Source organism: Cavia porcellus, unplaced genomic scaffold, assembly GCF_034190915.1.
Source record: "Cavia porcellus strain 051 isolate PalLab524CR breed Dunkin Hartley unplaced genomic scaffold, mCavPor4.1 scaffold_27, whole genome shotgun sequence".
NCBI lineage: Eukaryota > Metazoa > Chordata > Mammalia > Rodentia > Caviidae > Cavia > Cavia porcellus.
The window spans coordinates 9,146,905-9,165,408 of NW_026947510.1; the positions used below are offsets into that span (position 1 = coordinate 9,146,905).

Below are 18,504 nucleotides of genomic sequence, written 5' to 3' on the forward strand. Positions count from 1 at the left end.
AGAGTCTTGTCTTTTCTCAAGTTGCATTTCCCAAAAAAAGAGAAAATTTTCAAGTTATATAAATAAAAGAACTACTATGAGCAAATAGATACATGAAACAAAAATAAATGTAGCTTGGTGGCGTGTACGGCAAAGCAGTGTAAGGGTGAAAATGATCAAAATATATTATGAGCATGTACAAATCCACCAAGAAGAAGCCCATTATTCTGTATAATAAATATGTATAAATAAAAAATGCAGGGAGAAAAGAATTGTAAAGTAACAAGTGAACAGCTACGAGAACTTAATTCCCTGGCTGCTGTTGGTAAACTTATCCAGCTGTTCAGAATTTATCTTTAACTTAGTTTCCTAGTTTATAGAAATTCAAACTATTCTTTTCTGGAAATTATGAAACTTTTATTCTGAATCATTTGTTCAATTACTATTTAAATATTCAATTTCATGCATAACGAAGCGCTAACAAGGCTAAGTGAGATCATGTATGTTTTCAGAGTTTTAATAATGTCCTTCTGCATGGGTTTGGTATAACAATAGAACAGATTGTATCACAATCTTCCTATTATTTAATTTTCTTGTTCTGAGTGAGAATATAAATTTTCTGCTATAATTATTTCCATATCTAGGTCATCTTTCCTAGAATAAATATCACATTTCCAATTCTCTGGTTTGAATAACCAATGGTAGTCATTCAATGATCTTTAGAGTTTTGTTTAGTAATAAAAATGAATGAGTTTTCTACATAATATGATATTTGAAATTTGTTTATATGTAAATTGAAGTTCTTACCGAAGATTTGTTTTGGAAATACAAATGAACTTTCTTTAGTAAGATGTGAACAATTTGGGTGGTAGGTATCCTACTAATTTCATATGGTATGACTAGAGCAGCAAGAAATTAGGAGTAAATATCAATTATCTCCCCAGAGGAAAATGACAAACAAGGTGTAGCACATTAGATTAAAAACCGAAACAACTTCCAACCATGATATACAGTTAGAAAGGAAAGGCCGGGGTGGATTGTATCGACTGAATCATCAGCTTTGACCACTCCTTCTACAATCCTTTCACTGCACCAGGGAACTGGCGGGACCAGTTCTTTGTCTTTTCTGCCATCCCAGAGAGAGACATGTGCACATGAACACATACGCTTGCACATGTATACACACATGCACACACAACTACACATCACTCTTCAGTTCTAACCTTTCTTTACTCTCTCTGAAAAGTCCAAAAGAATGCCCTTCAGTCGGGAGGAGTGTATTTTACACAGTGTGCTGGTTGAGTTCAAAAATGCCCTCCAAAAGTGTGGCTTCTGGAAGAGAATTGAATTATGGTGCCACTACAATCATCAGTGAATTAGCTCACTGATGAGTTTATAGCAGAATGTGCTGGTTGGAAAAGGGAGCCACAAAGCCACAAAGGTGTGATCCAAGGAGCATATTTTGTTTCTGTTTCTTTCGTCTGTCTCTACTTCCTGGGCACCATGCATTGAGCATTTGTTCCTCTGCCAGACCTCTTTCCCCTCTTGTTTCTGCCTTGAGGGCAGCTGACCACATGCTGTAACCATAAACCAAAATAGACACCTCCCCCTTTAAAGCTGCAGGTGTGGTACTTTGCACCAGCAGTGGGAGAGTGGCTAATACACAAACCTAATGTCTTAACTTTCTGGAGTTATGGGACTTGTATCTGAATTAGTTCCTGCAAGGAACTGGTCTTTAATAGAACTTGAGCACTGTAAAATCATGAGTATGCCTGCCTTGTTTATTAGTTTCGCCCAATATAATGGTAACCCCATTATCCATACTAGAAGCATAGGGCAGGTTCTTGACAATCGCCAGTCCTATGCTCCTGAATGCCACACAGTCATTCCTTTTTCCAAGTATCTCTCGAGTCCATCTACTCCTTTACATCTCGGTTACCATTTCTCTGGAGGTTAACACCATACTCTTTAGCCTAAGTTACTTCCATGGCTTTCTGACTTGGGCTCCCTTGGTTCAGGCTTGTCACCTTATCAAATTTAATCTCTATTCTGGAGCCAGAGTTCTTTCTGCAGCATAGAGCCAGGCACATAGTAGCCTCACCTTATCAGGGTTATCCTTGTCATTCCCAACCTTAGCTATTTCTTTCAACTCCTTTAATTTCTCATACTTTCTCTCATCTCTAGATTTCCTCACCATTGGAGTAATGACTTGGGATCACACCTCTCAGCTGCCCTGAGGAATAAAAATGCAGTAAGGCTTAGATGTCAGGAGCACAGCATGCTTCTGTTTAGTGATGAACTGTTTATCTTTTTCTTCAAGAAGCAATGAAAACCTCTCAGCATGGGAATCTCACAAACCCAACTGACTGACATAGAGTTCTTTAAAATGACCTCAAAGGAGCACTTTTAAGAACAGGATATGATTGGGTTTCAGGATGAAGGTTGTATAAACTCGCTTCTCAGTGGCACTTGAAAATCTGTTTACACTACCCCCTGTTGCATGGTTCCTCAGGATTTAAACGTGTTGCTAGAAGAGGTAGTAAAAAGGAGTCCTAACTATTTCTCTAACAAAACAATTTATTTGTAGTTTTTAAAAATCCCTGTTCCTTGTGCTACACAAAATAGACAATGAAAATCCTAACTTTCTGTGTCTGTAATTGTCTCTTTTGAATATTAACAACCAGGATGGAACAATTCTTTAGGAGACCTCCTGAAATCCTTTCCCAAATAAGGAGAACCATGTTGTGGGATGAGCAGAGGCAAACATTTCTTCATTCAGAAAATAAATTCATATTGGCATGGTCCTGTGTGCCACCTGGCCTTCCTATTACTTCACTACTCAATTTACTCTGCCATTGTTGTGACTATTTGCTTTTCCATGTACTCTTCCTCCAACTTTCTTCTCCGCCTCCTCACTCTGACTGATGATGGAAAAATACAAGGAATGGAAAGACCATTTTCTTTCTTCCCATCAACCTGCAGAGTGAGTTGTTTCCTTCTCTCTCATCCCCCTCTACAGTGCTGATGAATGACCTTCCCTTCATAATGCTCTGAGCCTGGCCCTCTATCATGCAAGAATTGCACCCATTGTCACCTGTGCAGAGATGTGATCCTGCACATGTTCCCTCTCCCATCATCAATCCCTGCTAAAGTCCACTAAAGTCCACCTTGCTCTCCTATCTTCTTGTTATAATTCTCTGGTCCCATTTTTAGCAAAACTCCTTTTAAAATGGCTCCACGTACTTTTCGTCTTCTAAGCCCTTTTGACATATTCTTCCATAACTGCTATATTTAGCCATCAATAACCTTACGTTGCCAAATCAAATGTTTGGATTTCAATCTTTATTTCACTCCATCTCACAAGTCACTCTTCATTGGCTTCATGATCTTTAGCTAACGAACCACTCTTTCGTGTCTTTCACACATTCTCACTGTCTCTCTGTGTTTCTCTAAACGTCACGGTGCTCCAGGGCTCAATCTCAACCTTGGTCTCATGTCTTTCCCGCTCTTTTCTCTTCACTTTGCTTCTCTCCGTCTACACACACTCCTTAAGTCAGGGTGTTAAGTATCATCTACATATTTATGATTTCCCAATGTAAATCCGCACACACCTTGCCTGAGGTCTGGGTTTATTTTTTCAACTGCCCATTTGCCATGTCTAATAAGCTTCCCAAATTTCACGTGTCTGGATCCATCTCTTAATATTTCCTCTAAGACATGCTCCTTCCTCACTGTCCCCTCTAACAATCCCATTCCGCCAGTGACTTGGATCAATATTTTTCTTTTTCTTTTGCACTCTTCATCTGATCCATAGTGGTATAATGTCAGCTGCATCTTCAAATAAATCCTGACCTCAGTCATGTCTCAGCCCTAACTGCTATCATTTAAACTAAGCCACATTTTTTTTTCCTGAGACAGTGGTAAGAGGTATAACCTAAGAGCTATTATTCTTCATCTAGAGGCTAAACTGATCCTTTTAAAAAATATAACTCAAATCAGATTACCTGCCTCCTTAAAACTTACCATTGGCTACCCTCCAATTTTAAAATTCAAAATCCTAATTCTGGCTATTATAACCTGCTGCCAATCATAATTGTGAAATACACAATCACAAATACTGTAATCTTGAAGGTTGAAATTTTCAAAAAATCAAAGTCCTAAAGTCTACAATCTCTAAAATCAAAAACCCTCAAAACCATAATCCCAAAAGATTAGAATCATGAGTCTTGATATCCTGAAAGCTGAAATGCCACAAACAACTACTTCTTTTAGGGGGAAAAAAGGTGAACATCAGAGGAAAAGAAAGTAAAATTCTGGGGAAATGATTTATGTTTGGGGTTGCACACAGGAGTGTGGTATCACTTCAGTGGAATTATGTAAAAGCCTGCTAACGCTTGAGTGTTTCCAGAGAAGACTGGACAGCCAGTTTACCAGAGGCCAGGAGAGAATGAACATGGAAAGCAAATTGCCTCTGAAAGCTAGGATGGATATTTTTCTGCCACTTTGAACATCAGAGCTGCATGCTGTCTGGCCTTAAACTCCAAATTTTCAGCTAGCATCCACTTACCTTAAGTCCTCAGACTTTTTCATTTTTCCATAATATTTAAAATTTAACTTTTTTTTGTAATTTGCTTTGCAATGTATTTTATCATTGTGGCATTTCAAACAGTGGAAGTATAAATTGTGACTTTTCAAGAATTCTCACACACCTCATTTTTTTTGTTTGCAAATATGACTCCATGAAGTTGAATTATTGTAACTTAGTTTGTAAGCATTATGCATACACATAAAAACACTGATGTTTCCTCGCTAAGTACAGATACAACCATTTGGTGCACCTATACTTGTGTAAGGTAACATGTATCAAGCTCTCAGCCCCTAGGGGAACTGGTCAGGCAGTAGTGATCCAGAGAGGTTCCCGAGGGATCCTATCCACGCCTTATACAGTCCACCACCATATTTCAGATGACCACAGTTAGAAAGTGTAGTACATGCAATTACCAACCACTGTGAGATACAGTTATTCATTTCACCTTACTATATGGAACATGTGTTTCTCTGAATATGATTCATCTGTTTATATTTGTCACATCTGTGCAGCTGTAATTAGTACACCAGAGAGTTCATGTTCACAAAAATATGTATGCTATTATTGCCTGTTTTATTATGTGAAATGGCCTATAAAATAGTCATGAGTTTTGTTTTGTTTTCAGTTATTGTTTTGTTTTGTTTTTGAGGCAGAGTATCACTGTGCACAAGATGTGGTTGAAATAAATGATGAATGTATAAATAAAAAGGTACATTAAAAGTAAAAGATACATTGCTGTTAATCTCCCTCAAGGTAAGTCCCTTCATTGTGAACACACTTACCACGTCATCCTTGCCCCTTTCTGAAGCAGTTCTGAGAGTCTTCTTTCATATCTTACCAAGGTGTTATCCAAAACACATTCCACAGAAAATCGGGTGCATAAAAACCTAACAATGTGTCCTTGTCCACCTTCTTCACCAGATTTGGCACTGTGCAACCTCTGGCTCTTCCTAAAGTCAAAATGGCCATGATAGGGAAATGTTTTGAAGTGACACAGTATAGCAAGGCAGCTGTAATGAGTAAAGGCCTTCCTGAAAGAGGAATTCCAAAATCCTTTTATAAAGTGTAATGAATGACAAGACAAGTGTGTTCAAAGTGAGGGGGTAGATTTTGAGGAGATTCTGTCAATGTAATTACTGTAATAATATTTTAGACATTCTCCGTTTTTCAATAATATCACTTATATAGTCCAGGCGAGCCTTAAACTTGTTATATAGCCCAGGCTGGCCTCAAATTCAGTCAACCTCCTGCCTAGGATTATAGGCATGTACTACCACACCTGAGTTTTTGGTCGTATTTTTATGTTTCCAATAAACCCCCCTTTTAAATGTAAGTAATCATCTTTTTAAAACTTTTTAAAAGTCTTATCATCTGAGTCCAATTATATTTTTGGAATTTTGATCTTTTAGATTTTTAGAGTTTAGGGATTTTAGAGCTTAGAGAGTTTGATTTTTTGAGAGTTTAAATTAGATTGTTGCACTTGAGATTTTAGTGTTGTGGGGTTTCTAGCCTATTCCTGGCTTTCAGGCCTAAGTTTCTATCTTACTCTCCCTGATTTGTTTTTCTGTAGCCCAGGGACTCTCTCCATTTCCCAAACAGACAAATTATTTCAATCCCATCTTAAGATTCGAACCATAACTTTCCTGCAATCTATAACACTCCTCTCCTGGAGGCAGTGGTTACCCAGAGAGGTTCCTAATACATACTGTCCAAAGCTTACATAGTACACCGCCGTATACCAGATGGCCACAGTTATGAAGTGGGCTATGAGCAATTACCAACCACTGTGAGATACAAGTATATATTTCATTCAGTACACGTTTCTCTCTGGAGACCTCACTTAATTTAGGCCCTTGCTCAAATCTCATCACCTCCATGAACATTTTTAGCACCTTATGATAGGCAAAATAGTAGCCTTAAAGAGGTAACATTTTAACATCCCAATCAACAGAGATACTAGTTTACATAACGAAGATGAATGAAGGCAGTGATTGGAATTAAGATTGCTAATCATCTGACTGTAAAATCAGGAGATTATCCCCCCCATGATGTACGATCAAGCTGGGCCCTGTGTAATAATGAGGATATTTTAAAGTGAGAGAGGGAGACAGAAACGCTGACTGAGAGAGATGACAGAAAAGAAGGATTCGGGAAGACACTGATAGCTTTAAAAATGGAAAGGGGCCATAAAACAAAGAATCTGGGCAGCTATGGATGCTGGAAAAGGGAAGGAAATAGATTTTTCCTACAGCTCCCAGGAAGAACAAAGCCATGCCAAACCCTTGATTTTAGCCTAGAGAGACCTATTTTAGACTTTGGCTTCCAAAACTCCAGGATAATCAGATAATCAATTCGTGTTCTTTCAATTCACTAAGTATGGGATAATTTGTTATAGCAACATGATAAAGTAATGCCGTATTCAAAATAAAAGTGAACACGCTTGCACACACTCTCCACTCTGTCGCCTGGGCCTCCAGCTTGTCACCGCTGTCTCACAGTTTGAACGCAGGGTGTGACGGGTCAGGTCTTGTTCACGCCCATAGTCTCAGATTTAGAGGAAGGGCCACTTGTGCGGGGTCATGAACATGAAGCCCTTTTTCCACTTTACTGTTCTCTTCAGAAATCATTTTGGAGGTAAAAATCAGTTGAAATTAAAAGGTGAAATCATTTTAAGTAAAAACATTATGATGGATAACTTCACTTGAGTGGCAGACGGAGGGCACCTAGTCTTCCCCGATGACTGGTGGAGCAGCATGAGGACTTGGTGAAACAGGGCGAGAATTGATTACCTACACAATAGGCACCCTCACACGGTCAAGGCTGTTGACACAGTCAGCTCCCTTTGCTTGCCACATGTCTTGCTCCATACTGCAAATGTGGGGCCTGGGCTGGGAGCCTTAGAGATCTATGCTATTTGAGTGTCCCAAAAGCATGTGTCAAAGAAGATCTTCATTACAAAAAGAAGAAAAAGCAGTTTGAATTCCCTAAACACAAACTCTTTTGCTGTACTTCCTTCTAATCCTATTTGAAAGGGTTGGACACTATTTAGATCTGTGCAGATAAACAAAGTATCCCACATTTACAAAGCTAGCGTGGTCGACCTTCTAGGCATGCTCTGACCTGTGATCTGTGAGAACTAATGAAAGTCAGCTCCAAGGAGAAACTTTGACAAGGTGGGCAACCACATCCCCTTTCCGTTTAGGGAGATCTTGGATGCAGCCACCATAAGGAATCTCCATGACGAAGGAGCCTGGGCCTCTATGTGACTTCAATGAATGGAGCCTCCCTATGAATGGACATTGAAAAAATAATGTGACTTCAATGGAGGGAGCCGCCCTATGAATGGACATTGAAAAAATAATGTGACAAAGAAATTATACCAGATATCTCCAGTCATTTTTTTCCAAAATCTTAGCTGGGCTCTTCATTACCTAATAATACACATGAGGAGAAATAATGTTAATAAATATCTTATCATCTGAGTCCAAAGCATTTTGATGTTGTTTTTGTTTTGCTTTATCATTTCTTGGTGCTTTTTTTAGGATAATCTGCATTGTGAATTTCATGTAGGGAAGCAAATTCAACCATTTCCAAACTTAGCACAGACGTTTTTGACAAGTGCACACAGGAAACTCACATAGACGAGATTACGGAACCTTGCCAGTTCCCTCCCACCAAGTCCTCCACCAGCTTCTCACGCCTCTATGCTCAACTCAAATTACACACAAATATACTGAGATTTTCATCACAGGTACAACTTTACTTCATGAGATGCTCACAAGCCTTGCTCATGTTGAGTAGAACAGTGTACCACCAAAGAACTGCTCTAAATATATCTCATCCTTGGCTCACTCTATAATGTTTTTATGGGGGGAAAAAATCTTGGTATTGAACACAATAGGTCAAGAATAAATCATCAACTCATGTTGTGAAAGTTAACGTTCTTAATTCAGTTAACCTGGACCATTTGATTGTGCTAGGTTCTTCCCATACTTAAAGCCCACAGAAATATCTGCACATACGGTCATTTTGATTTCTTTGCAGTGATCTCTTATAACAAGTTCTGGGAACAGACTGTGCAGTAGTATCAACACATGGGATTACCATTTTGGCATCCCATTCTGCCCAGAGACACTCAAATTAGTACTGATCACTAAACAGCTATAAAAACTGCCATGTCAGACTGCCAAGTCTGTATTTCCACTGACTGAGAGACAACTCAGAATGAAAACAGGCAAGGCACAGTGCATCTTCTTAATTTTATATAGAGTACTGCTATTGGAAAACAAAGTCCTCAGCCTTCAGTATTTTGAAACATAAGCATCTATATTTACATGGACACATTTCTAAACAATTCTACCATGAACACTCAAGCCAAAAGGAAGCAGCTAAAATTGCCATCTTCTAAAACACAGATTTAGTTTGAATCATTGTCTTCAAAATGTATAAATATGTCAGAATTTTATGCTTTTTACTTAATATTAAAATAGCAGTACTTTCCCATGGGAATGCTGATTCTTTATAGACATCATTTTTATGCTCTATAATATTTAATTGTGTGGCCAATGGCTTCATTTAATAGACTATTCATATTTAGGCAGCTCAAAAAACATTACCTGTTAGTGTTATACACCCTTTCTTCCAAGCTCTAGAAATAATTCTGAAGCATATAGTCTGGTGGACAATGGAGGAGGAGAAAGGTTGAAAGTGCTGGAAAATCATTACTGGAAGATAAGATGCTCTGGGTGGGTAAGGAAGAAGCAACAAAACAAAGGCCAGGATAAGTGGGGACTGCAGGTGACACAAGTTTGCTGTGTCCAAGAGAGAAGCTGTGCTGTCCTGTGAGGGACTTCGGTAAGGAAAAAGTTTGAAAGCAGTGTGGTGAGGGGCTGGCTTTGGCTAGAAGCATCTGGTAAATCACAGGTGATGACAGAGAGAGCTGGAATAAAACCACTGGCCTGGTTATTGGGAGATGGATTACATCACTACCCAGGGTTGTGATGCAGTGCATTATGCGGTCCCTGTAGGGTCCTTGAGTAAACACATTCCTGGAGCAAAACCCTGAGACTTCTGCCCTAACCTCTGTATGTCTTGGAAATGAGAACAGATTTATACAGAGGCTCCTGTGACATCACAGGCTAATCTGTATGCATATGTCACATACCAAAACTAAAGACAAAAACTCTGTAACGTAGCTGAGTCAATGCCCTGCAGTGCTGTTGTTAAATACTGATTTTGAGAACTATAGTCATATGTTGAAGTGAGATCTCCTTTTGATTAGTGACTGGCTACCAATGAAGGCATCCAGGCCTAAATTTCACAAGCACAGGGAAATTTCAACATGTTTTCATTCAGTCCTCTTACTAAGCACATTCTAAACATATTATCCTCTGTGTAAAAAATGATAAAGCAGAACCTACATGATGATCTAATTGTTTGCCCTTATTTGGGGGCAGCAGCCTATGCTGTTCAGGCAAAAGAGTTATCCTCACCTCTCCAGGTATTATTTTATCAGAACTTCCACAGTCTAAAGAGTTTCATGCCCAGGTGTTCCTAGCAATAGTCAGAAATCCAAACTTGATTATATGAAATACACAGCTCTCTTTCATTCTTTTCACTTTATTTCTTTTTTTTTTTTTTTTACTTATATATGGTAAAATTCACTCTGAGTGATATACAGTTCTGTTGGTTGGACAAACACCATGCAGTCATGAATCCGTCACCACTCCCAAGACATAGAAAGTTACTCCACTTTCTCCAAATTCTCTGTGTGCCCCCTCCTTTCTGTGCAGTATTGGAGAATCAACCCAGGACCTCCCCATGCATTAGCCCTCTACCACTGAGCTACATCCTTGATCCTTTTTTAAGTTGTTACTTTGAGTCACAGGCTTGCTAAGTCTCCCAGGCTGGGTTAGAACTTATGTTTCTCCTGCCTCAGCCTTCTAAATAGCTGGGTTTATAGGTGTGAGATACAGCACCTGGCTGTGCTGCCCTTTAAAGCCAGCCCTTCCCCTTTCGCAATGCCAAAATTACTTTTATAGAGACACATTTTTGTAGTCTATGTCTCAACTTTACTAAAATAATCAGAAGGGTAAAGGATCACTTTCACCAGTGTTTACAGACATAGAAAAGCTTCTCAATTTGGCAGGCTTTTGTGGTGCTACACTAAATGATTTAAGCTCTGGCATTTCTGCAAGGCTGGAGTTGAGCTCTACTCTCTCCAGACCGGTGACATTCATCTGAGAGCCAGCTGCCAGAATTCCACAACACTCTGTAACTGGTGCACTAGGTAGAATACTTTGAGTATAACCAATCTATCAGCAAATCATGACCTACTTGTATATCTTAAATCTCCTTACTACATAACCTAAAAGTGACATTTTAAAATCTATTTTAGGATTCATTATGCAGAAACACCTTGCATCTTTAGTAACCATGTACTAGAATTGAATTTTGAGAAATGAAATACTAATTTATAAATGTCCTAAACATGCTTGAGGATTAAAAGATGTGTGTTTTAAAGACAATCAATAATTAGGTTGTTTTTACATCTATCTTTCTCAAATGTTCCTGCATCCCAGTGGTATTAAAATTACATGAGCAGAGCTCTTAGTAAGATTGGCAGGTATGTTATGAACACATCTCATGTCAAGGACTCCATATACAGTGTGTAGAGTTTGCATGTGCACATCTCTACCAGTCTGTTTCAAGGTCCAAATGCATGTTTCTACTTTCAGAATTATTTATGTTTCTACTTTCAGAATAATTTCAAGACTGTTTGCCACAATTCTCCCAGAGTCCTCAGCTGCTGCTGGGAGTATGACTGCCAGGAACCTGGATGTCGGCTCCCTCACACAGACTCCAGCTCCCAGAAAGTATTCTGCAGATTAAGCAACAGGCGCCTAGTGTTCATACAGCTCAACTCACTCGCCACGGAGCAGGTCTGGTTCCCATTTCTAGTTGGAGTTTCAAGGACTTCCTTTTTCTAATTGCTTCCTTGGTTGCTATGGGCTGTAAGAACCACAGTCTCCTCTCTTCTTTATCCAGACTCAGTTGCATTCTATTGCATGGTAGTCAGAGTCGATCAAGATTTCTTTAGGGATGGATTGCTGTCAGGTCAGCATATTCAGGCCTCGTAACCATCATGAATCACTCTCAGAGACAAAAAAAAAAATCAGCTGATCTTAATGACATCAATAGAACATTTGTGCGTGTGTGTGTGTACTTTTGTATGTTCTGTGTATATGATACACATGTATACACACATATGTACATACAGATGTATAGAGAACAATTTCTCCATGTATATATTATACACATATATATTAATATGTATATGTGGATTTATAGGTATATAGATGCATGGATATATAGAAATATAGATGAATAGCCAAACTTGCACTGCTTATGGCATTATTTATTCTTCAAAGAGATAGGTTATCTTTGGGTTCTTTGTTTCCTCTTTTTAAACTTCCAACTGAACTTATTCTGCTGTTCCTAAATTCTGTCACTTGTATGTTACTTTTTCTGTCATTTACTTGGGTAGCTCTGACCTACACTTTTCTTTTCTTTGTTTTTTTAAAAAAAAGAGAGAAAAACCTGCTTTCTTTCTAGGGAAGCTCAAATCAAGCAACACTTATGCTACCAATATGTTTTCACCCCTCACAGGAGATGAAGGGAACACCCCAGACTATCAAAACCCAAGCCTGCACCAGTCACAGAGCCAGATGCTTGGGGCTGCTCCTTAATGCAGGGCCCCCAACACAAAATAAACAGAGCTCCTGCCCCCCAATAAAGGATTCTGTTGTCCAAGCTGAAACACAATTCAAACAAAAACTATCATTCTGGAATTTTAAAATTTCCTAACCAAATCAATTTGCTTTAAATTCTAAAGTATCATACCACATAGATAATAAATTAAGGCCAGGCATATTCTAACAGTCTTTCTTAGATGACATCTAAATCTCAGGGGCACCTCCCACTGCTTCCTGTTTGCTTTTCATGTGGGTCCCTAATTGTGAGTGGTTCCCAGCTGTACTGCCTCTGTTATTATTAGGGTTGTGATGATTATCATCATTTATTAGCACACTCCATTATTTTTCTTCTCAAAATGTGTCATTTGAGCATCGAGAACAATCACATATTGTGTGTTCTATGCTTTGGTTACTACTGCTGCATTCAGTCTTTCATTATCCCAAAGACGAGGTGTCTATTTCACTATTTTCATTCATTCTCCCATTTAGAGGAAGGAGGCCAGTCTAACAACCATTAAAACAACAGGCTAGGTGGAAAAAGAAGTAAATGCTGGAAGGGTCTTAGCAAACACAGGCATGAATTTGGCAGACGTGATATTTTAGATTGCTTAAGGCACAGGGCATACTTTCAAGAGCTCCTGAGGCAAAAGTGAAAGAAACCAATTTGGGGGTGGGGTGGAATCTGGTTCCATTGAAGTAAAAGAGAAAGACAAGGGAGATGAGAGAAGTGCTTTTCTGGAGCCACTTGATTTTGTACAGAGCAGCAAAATTATCTCCTCTTTGCACCTCCCCCACCACCATATGCTTCCTTAAAATTTCCTTTTTCCAAACTTGAAAGGACCAGAGTTTAATAGTATTCATGCATTTGAAATGCTAGGCTAGCGCACGCTTCCTCTGTTTCTGCATTTATCTTAAGAAGCAAGACCAAAAAAGCCAAATACATAAGATGAACACAAAAATCCAAGTTATGGTAAGGTGAACCAAAAATGAATAATGACTACAAGGAAATACAGTAACAGGTAGTTTAAAAAGAAAATGCAGTTGAGTTAAATCAGTTGAAATGTAGGATCACAGAGAGATATACAGAGACTACTAAATTACAGGCCAGTCGGCCTCAGAACCTTGGCTGAGAAAATACAGTAGATTTCACCAGAAAAACACTAAATCGTAGACACTCCAGGAGTCTGCATGACATTAACAGTTTAAATTTACTTTAGATGTCTAGAAATCAGACAGTTTGGTAAAAGTACAGGTATCCTTACAGAGGAACATAGGCAATCTAATAATACATATATTACTGCTGTGTGAGTGTCAGTTTGTATGTGAAAATCAGAGACGGTGTATTGCTGACACTAGGTAGAGAGTAACTCAGAGGCACCTGCCTGGGGATCTTGAGAGGAGATCCAGGGAGCTTGAGCAAACCAGGGATATAGCCAACCCATAATTCCCACTGAGAAAAGCCTGTTTAGAAACCTCTGACTCCTGACGATCTCCTACTGAAACTGCTTCAACCCTTTGGCTTTCTCCGGAGCAAACATTGGGGTGGGAAAAGATGAACAGTGGGCACCAGGGCACCAGGGAACCCGGTTATGACTCTTACCTTACTCTCCAAGGAGAACTATCTTCTCCCCATCTCTGAAAAGAAGATGCAGTGAACAGGCTTGGGAATAAGCAGACCTTTATAATAATCTCGCAACTGTCCAGTCTTGAAAATACCTTTGCTGTCTATTTCCTTACTCAAAAATCAAGTTTTAGATAGTTGTTTCGAGTTCTAAATTAGAAACAATGTGTGTAAAGAGACTGGCACACAGTAATCATCAATTAAGTATAATGCGATGTGGCAATTGTAACTGCAAAAAGCTAGATTAAGCAATGTCTGCTTCCACCGTTGAGTTTTGGTTCCAAGAATCCTCTCTGCCCAGGAAACTGATGATCACGCTGGACTGGCGTTTGCCCTCCCCACCTTCTTCACTTGCACAGCCTCACATCATGTGAGTCCCTGCCAGGTCTATCTTCTTACAACACAGGGAGAAAGTACCTGGCCCGGGGGAGAGATACAGCTCTGCACCCACTCAGCAGCAAAGGCCTGATCTGCAATTTTCAGTCCTTCCCCCCACCCCCACCCACTTTCAGGCCATTCCTAACAGCCATGGAGGTTTCTGTGCCCACAGTACCCCCTGATGGCTGACACAGGGAACTTTCTTTCCCCAAAGATTCCTATCTGTCTCAATGAGACTCCTCTTTTTCACAGACTGCACTGTTGATTTTATCGTGAACCATTAATGAATGGTCCCAAACATTCTGCAGCCGTCCTCACCTTGCTTTTTAAAAAATTCTTGCTCAAATATTTCAGAGACATCCATTGATTCCTTTCTTTCCCTCACGTTTTTTCCATACATGAACAAATGAATCTTCAAATTACTGTGATTATATTATGGTTGGAAGTGAAATCATAGAATGTATCTGTCTTCAGGGGGGAAAAATATCCCATGTATTTCAAAGCAAGATGTAGTGTAAACCCAGAAACATTAGTCTCTAAAGCCTTTTGAGAATTCAGCCATCTTCTTCAGGACCTGCACAAAAGTGGCCATCTCTTCCCTCATCTTTCTCCAAAGTAACACTGATCTTTTCTGGATTATAGTCCTGTTTATTTAATTGCCAACACTATATTAGTTTGGATGATACTGTTTACTACAAGTACAATCCTGTTACAGTAAGGGTTAAGTGCATTCCTGTGGGTTACTCTGCAAATGAAAGTACAATCTGTCAGTTAGTTCTCTATGGGAAAGTGAATTCAAAGCTCCAAGCAAGTGTTTTAGAATGAACCCTGGAAAACATTACCTATTGTAATTTAACACTGGAAAATTTTTATTGGGAGTGGTCAGTTTTTAAAACTTCATTTGGATGCCTGGGTTCTCTGATTTTTATCTACTAAGCCATGATGTCCCCTGGGGTTAGTGTTTATAAGGTATTCAGGTGTCACTTATCTGGATAAATACTGATTCTTTGTTTATCAAAGGAAAACTATGCTAACCAGATCCTGATTTGATGTGCTGTGGCATGTCTTAGAAGGTTCCAAGACTACATGCTGCTTCTTGGTGAAAACACTTTAAGCATTTCTCATGGATGCAAATTCAAGTAATACTAACAATTTGTGTTTTTGTGTGTCAATGTTTGAGTTTAAAATATTTTTTAAAATACAAATGTTTCAGACAAGAATGTTTACAATCGTATTAAATAATTAATTCTTCTGATATAGTAATTTTATTCTTAAACTAGAGGTCAACAACTAGAGGTCATCTTAAGTCTTGATAAAACAATTAATTAAAAGCTTTCTGTTACAAAAGAACAACAAAAAACTTAATTTTCCTTATTGTTAAATTTAAAACTAAATGCTGATAAAACATGAAATAGCTGGATCATTTAATGAAAGCACAAATAAACTATTGTAACCATATATACATAGGCAAGAAAAATAAAATTTTAAAATGCTTTTATAGAAGACTCTCCTAATTAGGTCATAATTTAAGGTATACTTGCATGGATTTTTTGAAATAATTTTCATACTCATAGAAAACCAAAATTATTTTTCTTTCAACATACAAATTAAAGGATCAACTTCATCCCAAGCAACTTCATCACAATCCTTTTGAAAATGGACATTTTACATCCATTCTAAACACACTAAAATAGCAAAAACACACGGTAATCAAGAATGATGTCATAAAATAGTTGTGCAGTACACTAAGTATTTTAAGTGATCAGCAAAGACTGTTAATTTGAGTTGACACATCCGTATCTTTCTGGAAAGAGGTATGTGCTTTCTGATAATACATGTCATTTGAATTCTTAAAGTTTTTGGTGCTACAGATTAAAAACATTCAGTGTTAGTGTTTTCAAAAGCATTACATTGAAATTATTTGCTCAGAACCCAAACAGAAAACACCAGAAGAAACATAACCAGACCGAATTGTTTAAAATGTATTTTCCCTTTAATTAAATAAGAAACATCTGTCTAGGGATTTTGGAAATGAATGTACTCCATCCACACTCTGCCTGTACTAGTTTGCATCCAACGTCCGATATTTTGAAAGAAAATTCTTTCTTCCTGTAAAGAATTAAATGCAACACAGAGTGAGAGATAAGTCTCCTGCACTACCTCTTGCCTCTGGAGTCTTGGAAGTGGAAATGTTAAGAAACTATCTTTTCACGCATCTCTCCCAGTGATGTGAAGTCAAGTTAGAACACAGAACTGTATTTTTCCAAAGCATGTCCTCATCCTCAAAAGCTCACCTCTGGTCATTAAGGAAAGAAGTTGCAAGGATGCCCCTAATCCTCAAAACGGAAATTCACTGCCCTTTCCCTGGGATTCATTAGACATTTTGACCCAGGGTGGAACCACCAGAACCTGTCACACAGACAGAAGGAGCACAAAGGAAGAGGGAGGTTGACTCCTGGATGGCTCAGGTTCTCTCAAATCAAGGCCAGAGTCCCCAGTGACAAACATCACTTACTGGTGGTGTCAAATGGTATCTGCTTGCACGGTGCAGACCCCTCGGCAGGCCAAGGACAGTAGTACACAGCACCCCCTTCCACGATATCCGGCTGGCTGGTGTTGGCTTTGGGCGCCCCCACCAAAACACTGGCTCTGTGAAAGAGTTGGCGAAAGTCACTCCTGGGCAAGGGGATCACAAAAGCGTGGGCGAGCAAAGCGGTCATGAGTAGGGGTTGGAGATAGACCATCAGACTTGGTGCGCCCTCGGGAAACCCAGCTCTTCTCTAGGTGGAGCTGTGTGCGTACCCTGAGATCAGAAGGAAGAGGACAGAGCCCAGCTGCTTGAAGCCCGCAGCGCTTGCGCCCAGACCCTGAATTGTTGCAGGCTCTGTGTAAACAGACCGCGCTGCGGTCAGTGCAGTAACTGGCTAGTCTGTAGAGTCCTCTCGTCTTCCTTTGTAAGATGCACAACCTTTGCCACTGGGAATTTTATGCGAGAGGCAGGTCTAGTTCAAAGTTCTTAAGTCACCTTCAGCTTGCACCAGGAGAGGTGAGGCTGGTGGTGCGCGTGGAGCAGGATGGGACCGCGCGTGGGCAGCGGGACAGGATCTCAGTCTGGGGGTGGGAGACCCGCGAGACAGCCTGCGCGTGGGAGTAGCGAGTGACTTACGTGCGAGCGTCAGGGAGGTGGAAGTCCACCGCGTAGCCGAAGTAGCTGCCCTCGGGACCGCTGTACACCGTGACCTCGTCCGCGTCCAGGTTGAACGCCTGCGACGCTGGGGACCACAGCATCCCCAGCGCCGCCCAGAAGCCCCAGAGGGGCGCGAGCGGCTGCGCCCGGCTGCCCCGTGGACCGCGGCGCGCCCCGGCAGACATCGCCCTGCGCCCCGGCGGCCGCCTGCGCGGTGACAGTCCCGCGTCTGGTCGCGCCTGCTGCCCAGGGCGGCTGGCGCTGCGGAGGGAGGGAAGCCGAGCACTACCACGGAGCGGGCGGGGACGGAATGTGGCAGCGCCTCCTGGCGGCCGGTCCGGGTTGGGGCTGCAGCGCGTCGTCTACTGCAGAGGCCGCTCAGCACCCTGAGTCATGCACGCAACCACCTCGAGCCATTGTTTTCAGAAACAAAGCCCCTCAGGTGGGGCAAGAGTTTGCTTGTTTCCCGCAGTTGCTCCCTCTGGATGAAGGAAAGGCAAAGGGTACCCTACCCCCACCCAGGTCCAGCAGGTACAGCTCTCCTCTTAACTTTGCCTAGGTAGCCTGTGGACCCTGTCTCTGGGACTGGGAGAGAAGTTGCCACGCAACAGTACCCTCCTTTCTCAGCTCTGCCCCACTTCTCCGCAGAGGTACCGAAATGACAAAGAAAGCTTTGAGATTTTATTGAGATTGCTCTCAAAGGCGTCTCCGGGCACTTACAATAACTTGGTAGTAAATTTTCTCCCCCCTGTGTGAGTGTGAAGGTTGACAAAGTTAGGGATGAGGCAGTGTACAAGTTATCCAAATCTGGAGTAGAAAGTGTAGGTTTTTTCCGAACTCCGGTATTAGTTACTGATCTCTTTCCATATCCCCTGCTTGAGGAGGGAGCGAGAAGCCAGCAGGAGAGGAAGAAGAGCAAAGCAAGCTTAAGGCCCTGGTGTGACACTCCTAGGCACACAGGCCGATGTTAGGACAGTGAGGGTCTGAGTTAAAGAAA

General features: G+C 40.5%; 1 protein-coding gene across 4 annotated transcripts in view; it reads right to left on the reverse strand.

The window, feature by feature from the left end:
• Itga8 (integrin subunit alpha 8) overlaps positions 1-17,779 on the reverse strand; it is a 171,465-nt gene extending 153,686 nt beyond the window's left edge. The window contains exons 1-2 of one of the 4 annotated variants that reach the window (XR_010043725.1): positions 17,487-17,777; positions 16,836-16,969 (exon numbers count right to left, since the gene is read on the reverse strand). Coding sequence is in view for 3 of the 4 variants with exons in the window: in XM_003462769.5 (XP_003462817.1) it covers positions 16,836-16,969; positions 17,487-17,692 (340 nt within the window). In the remaining variant the exon portion in view is untranslated. Of the gene's footprint in view, positions 1-16,835; positions 16,970-17,486 lie in introns of all 4 variants that reach the window. The other 3 variants (XM_003462769.5, XM_063237857.1, XM_063237858.1) reach the window with 3 other exon arrangements.
• Positions 17,780-18,504: the final 725 nt, after the last annotated feature.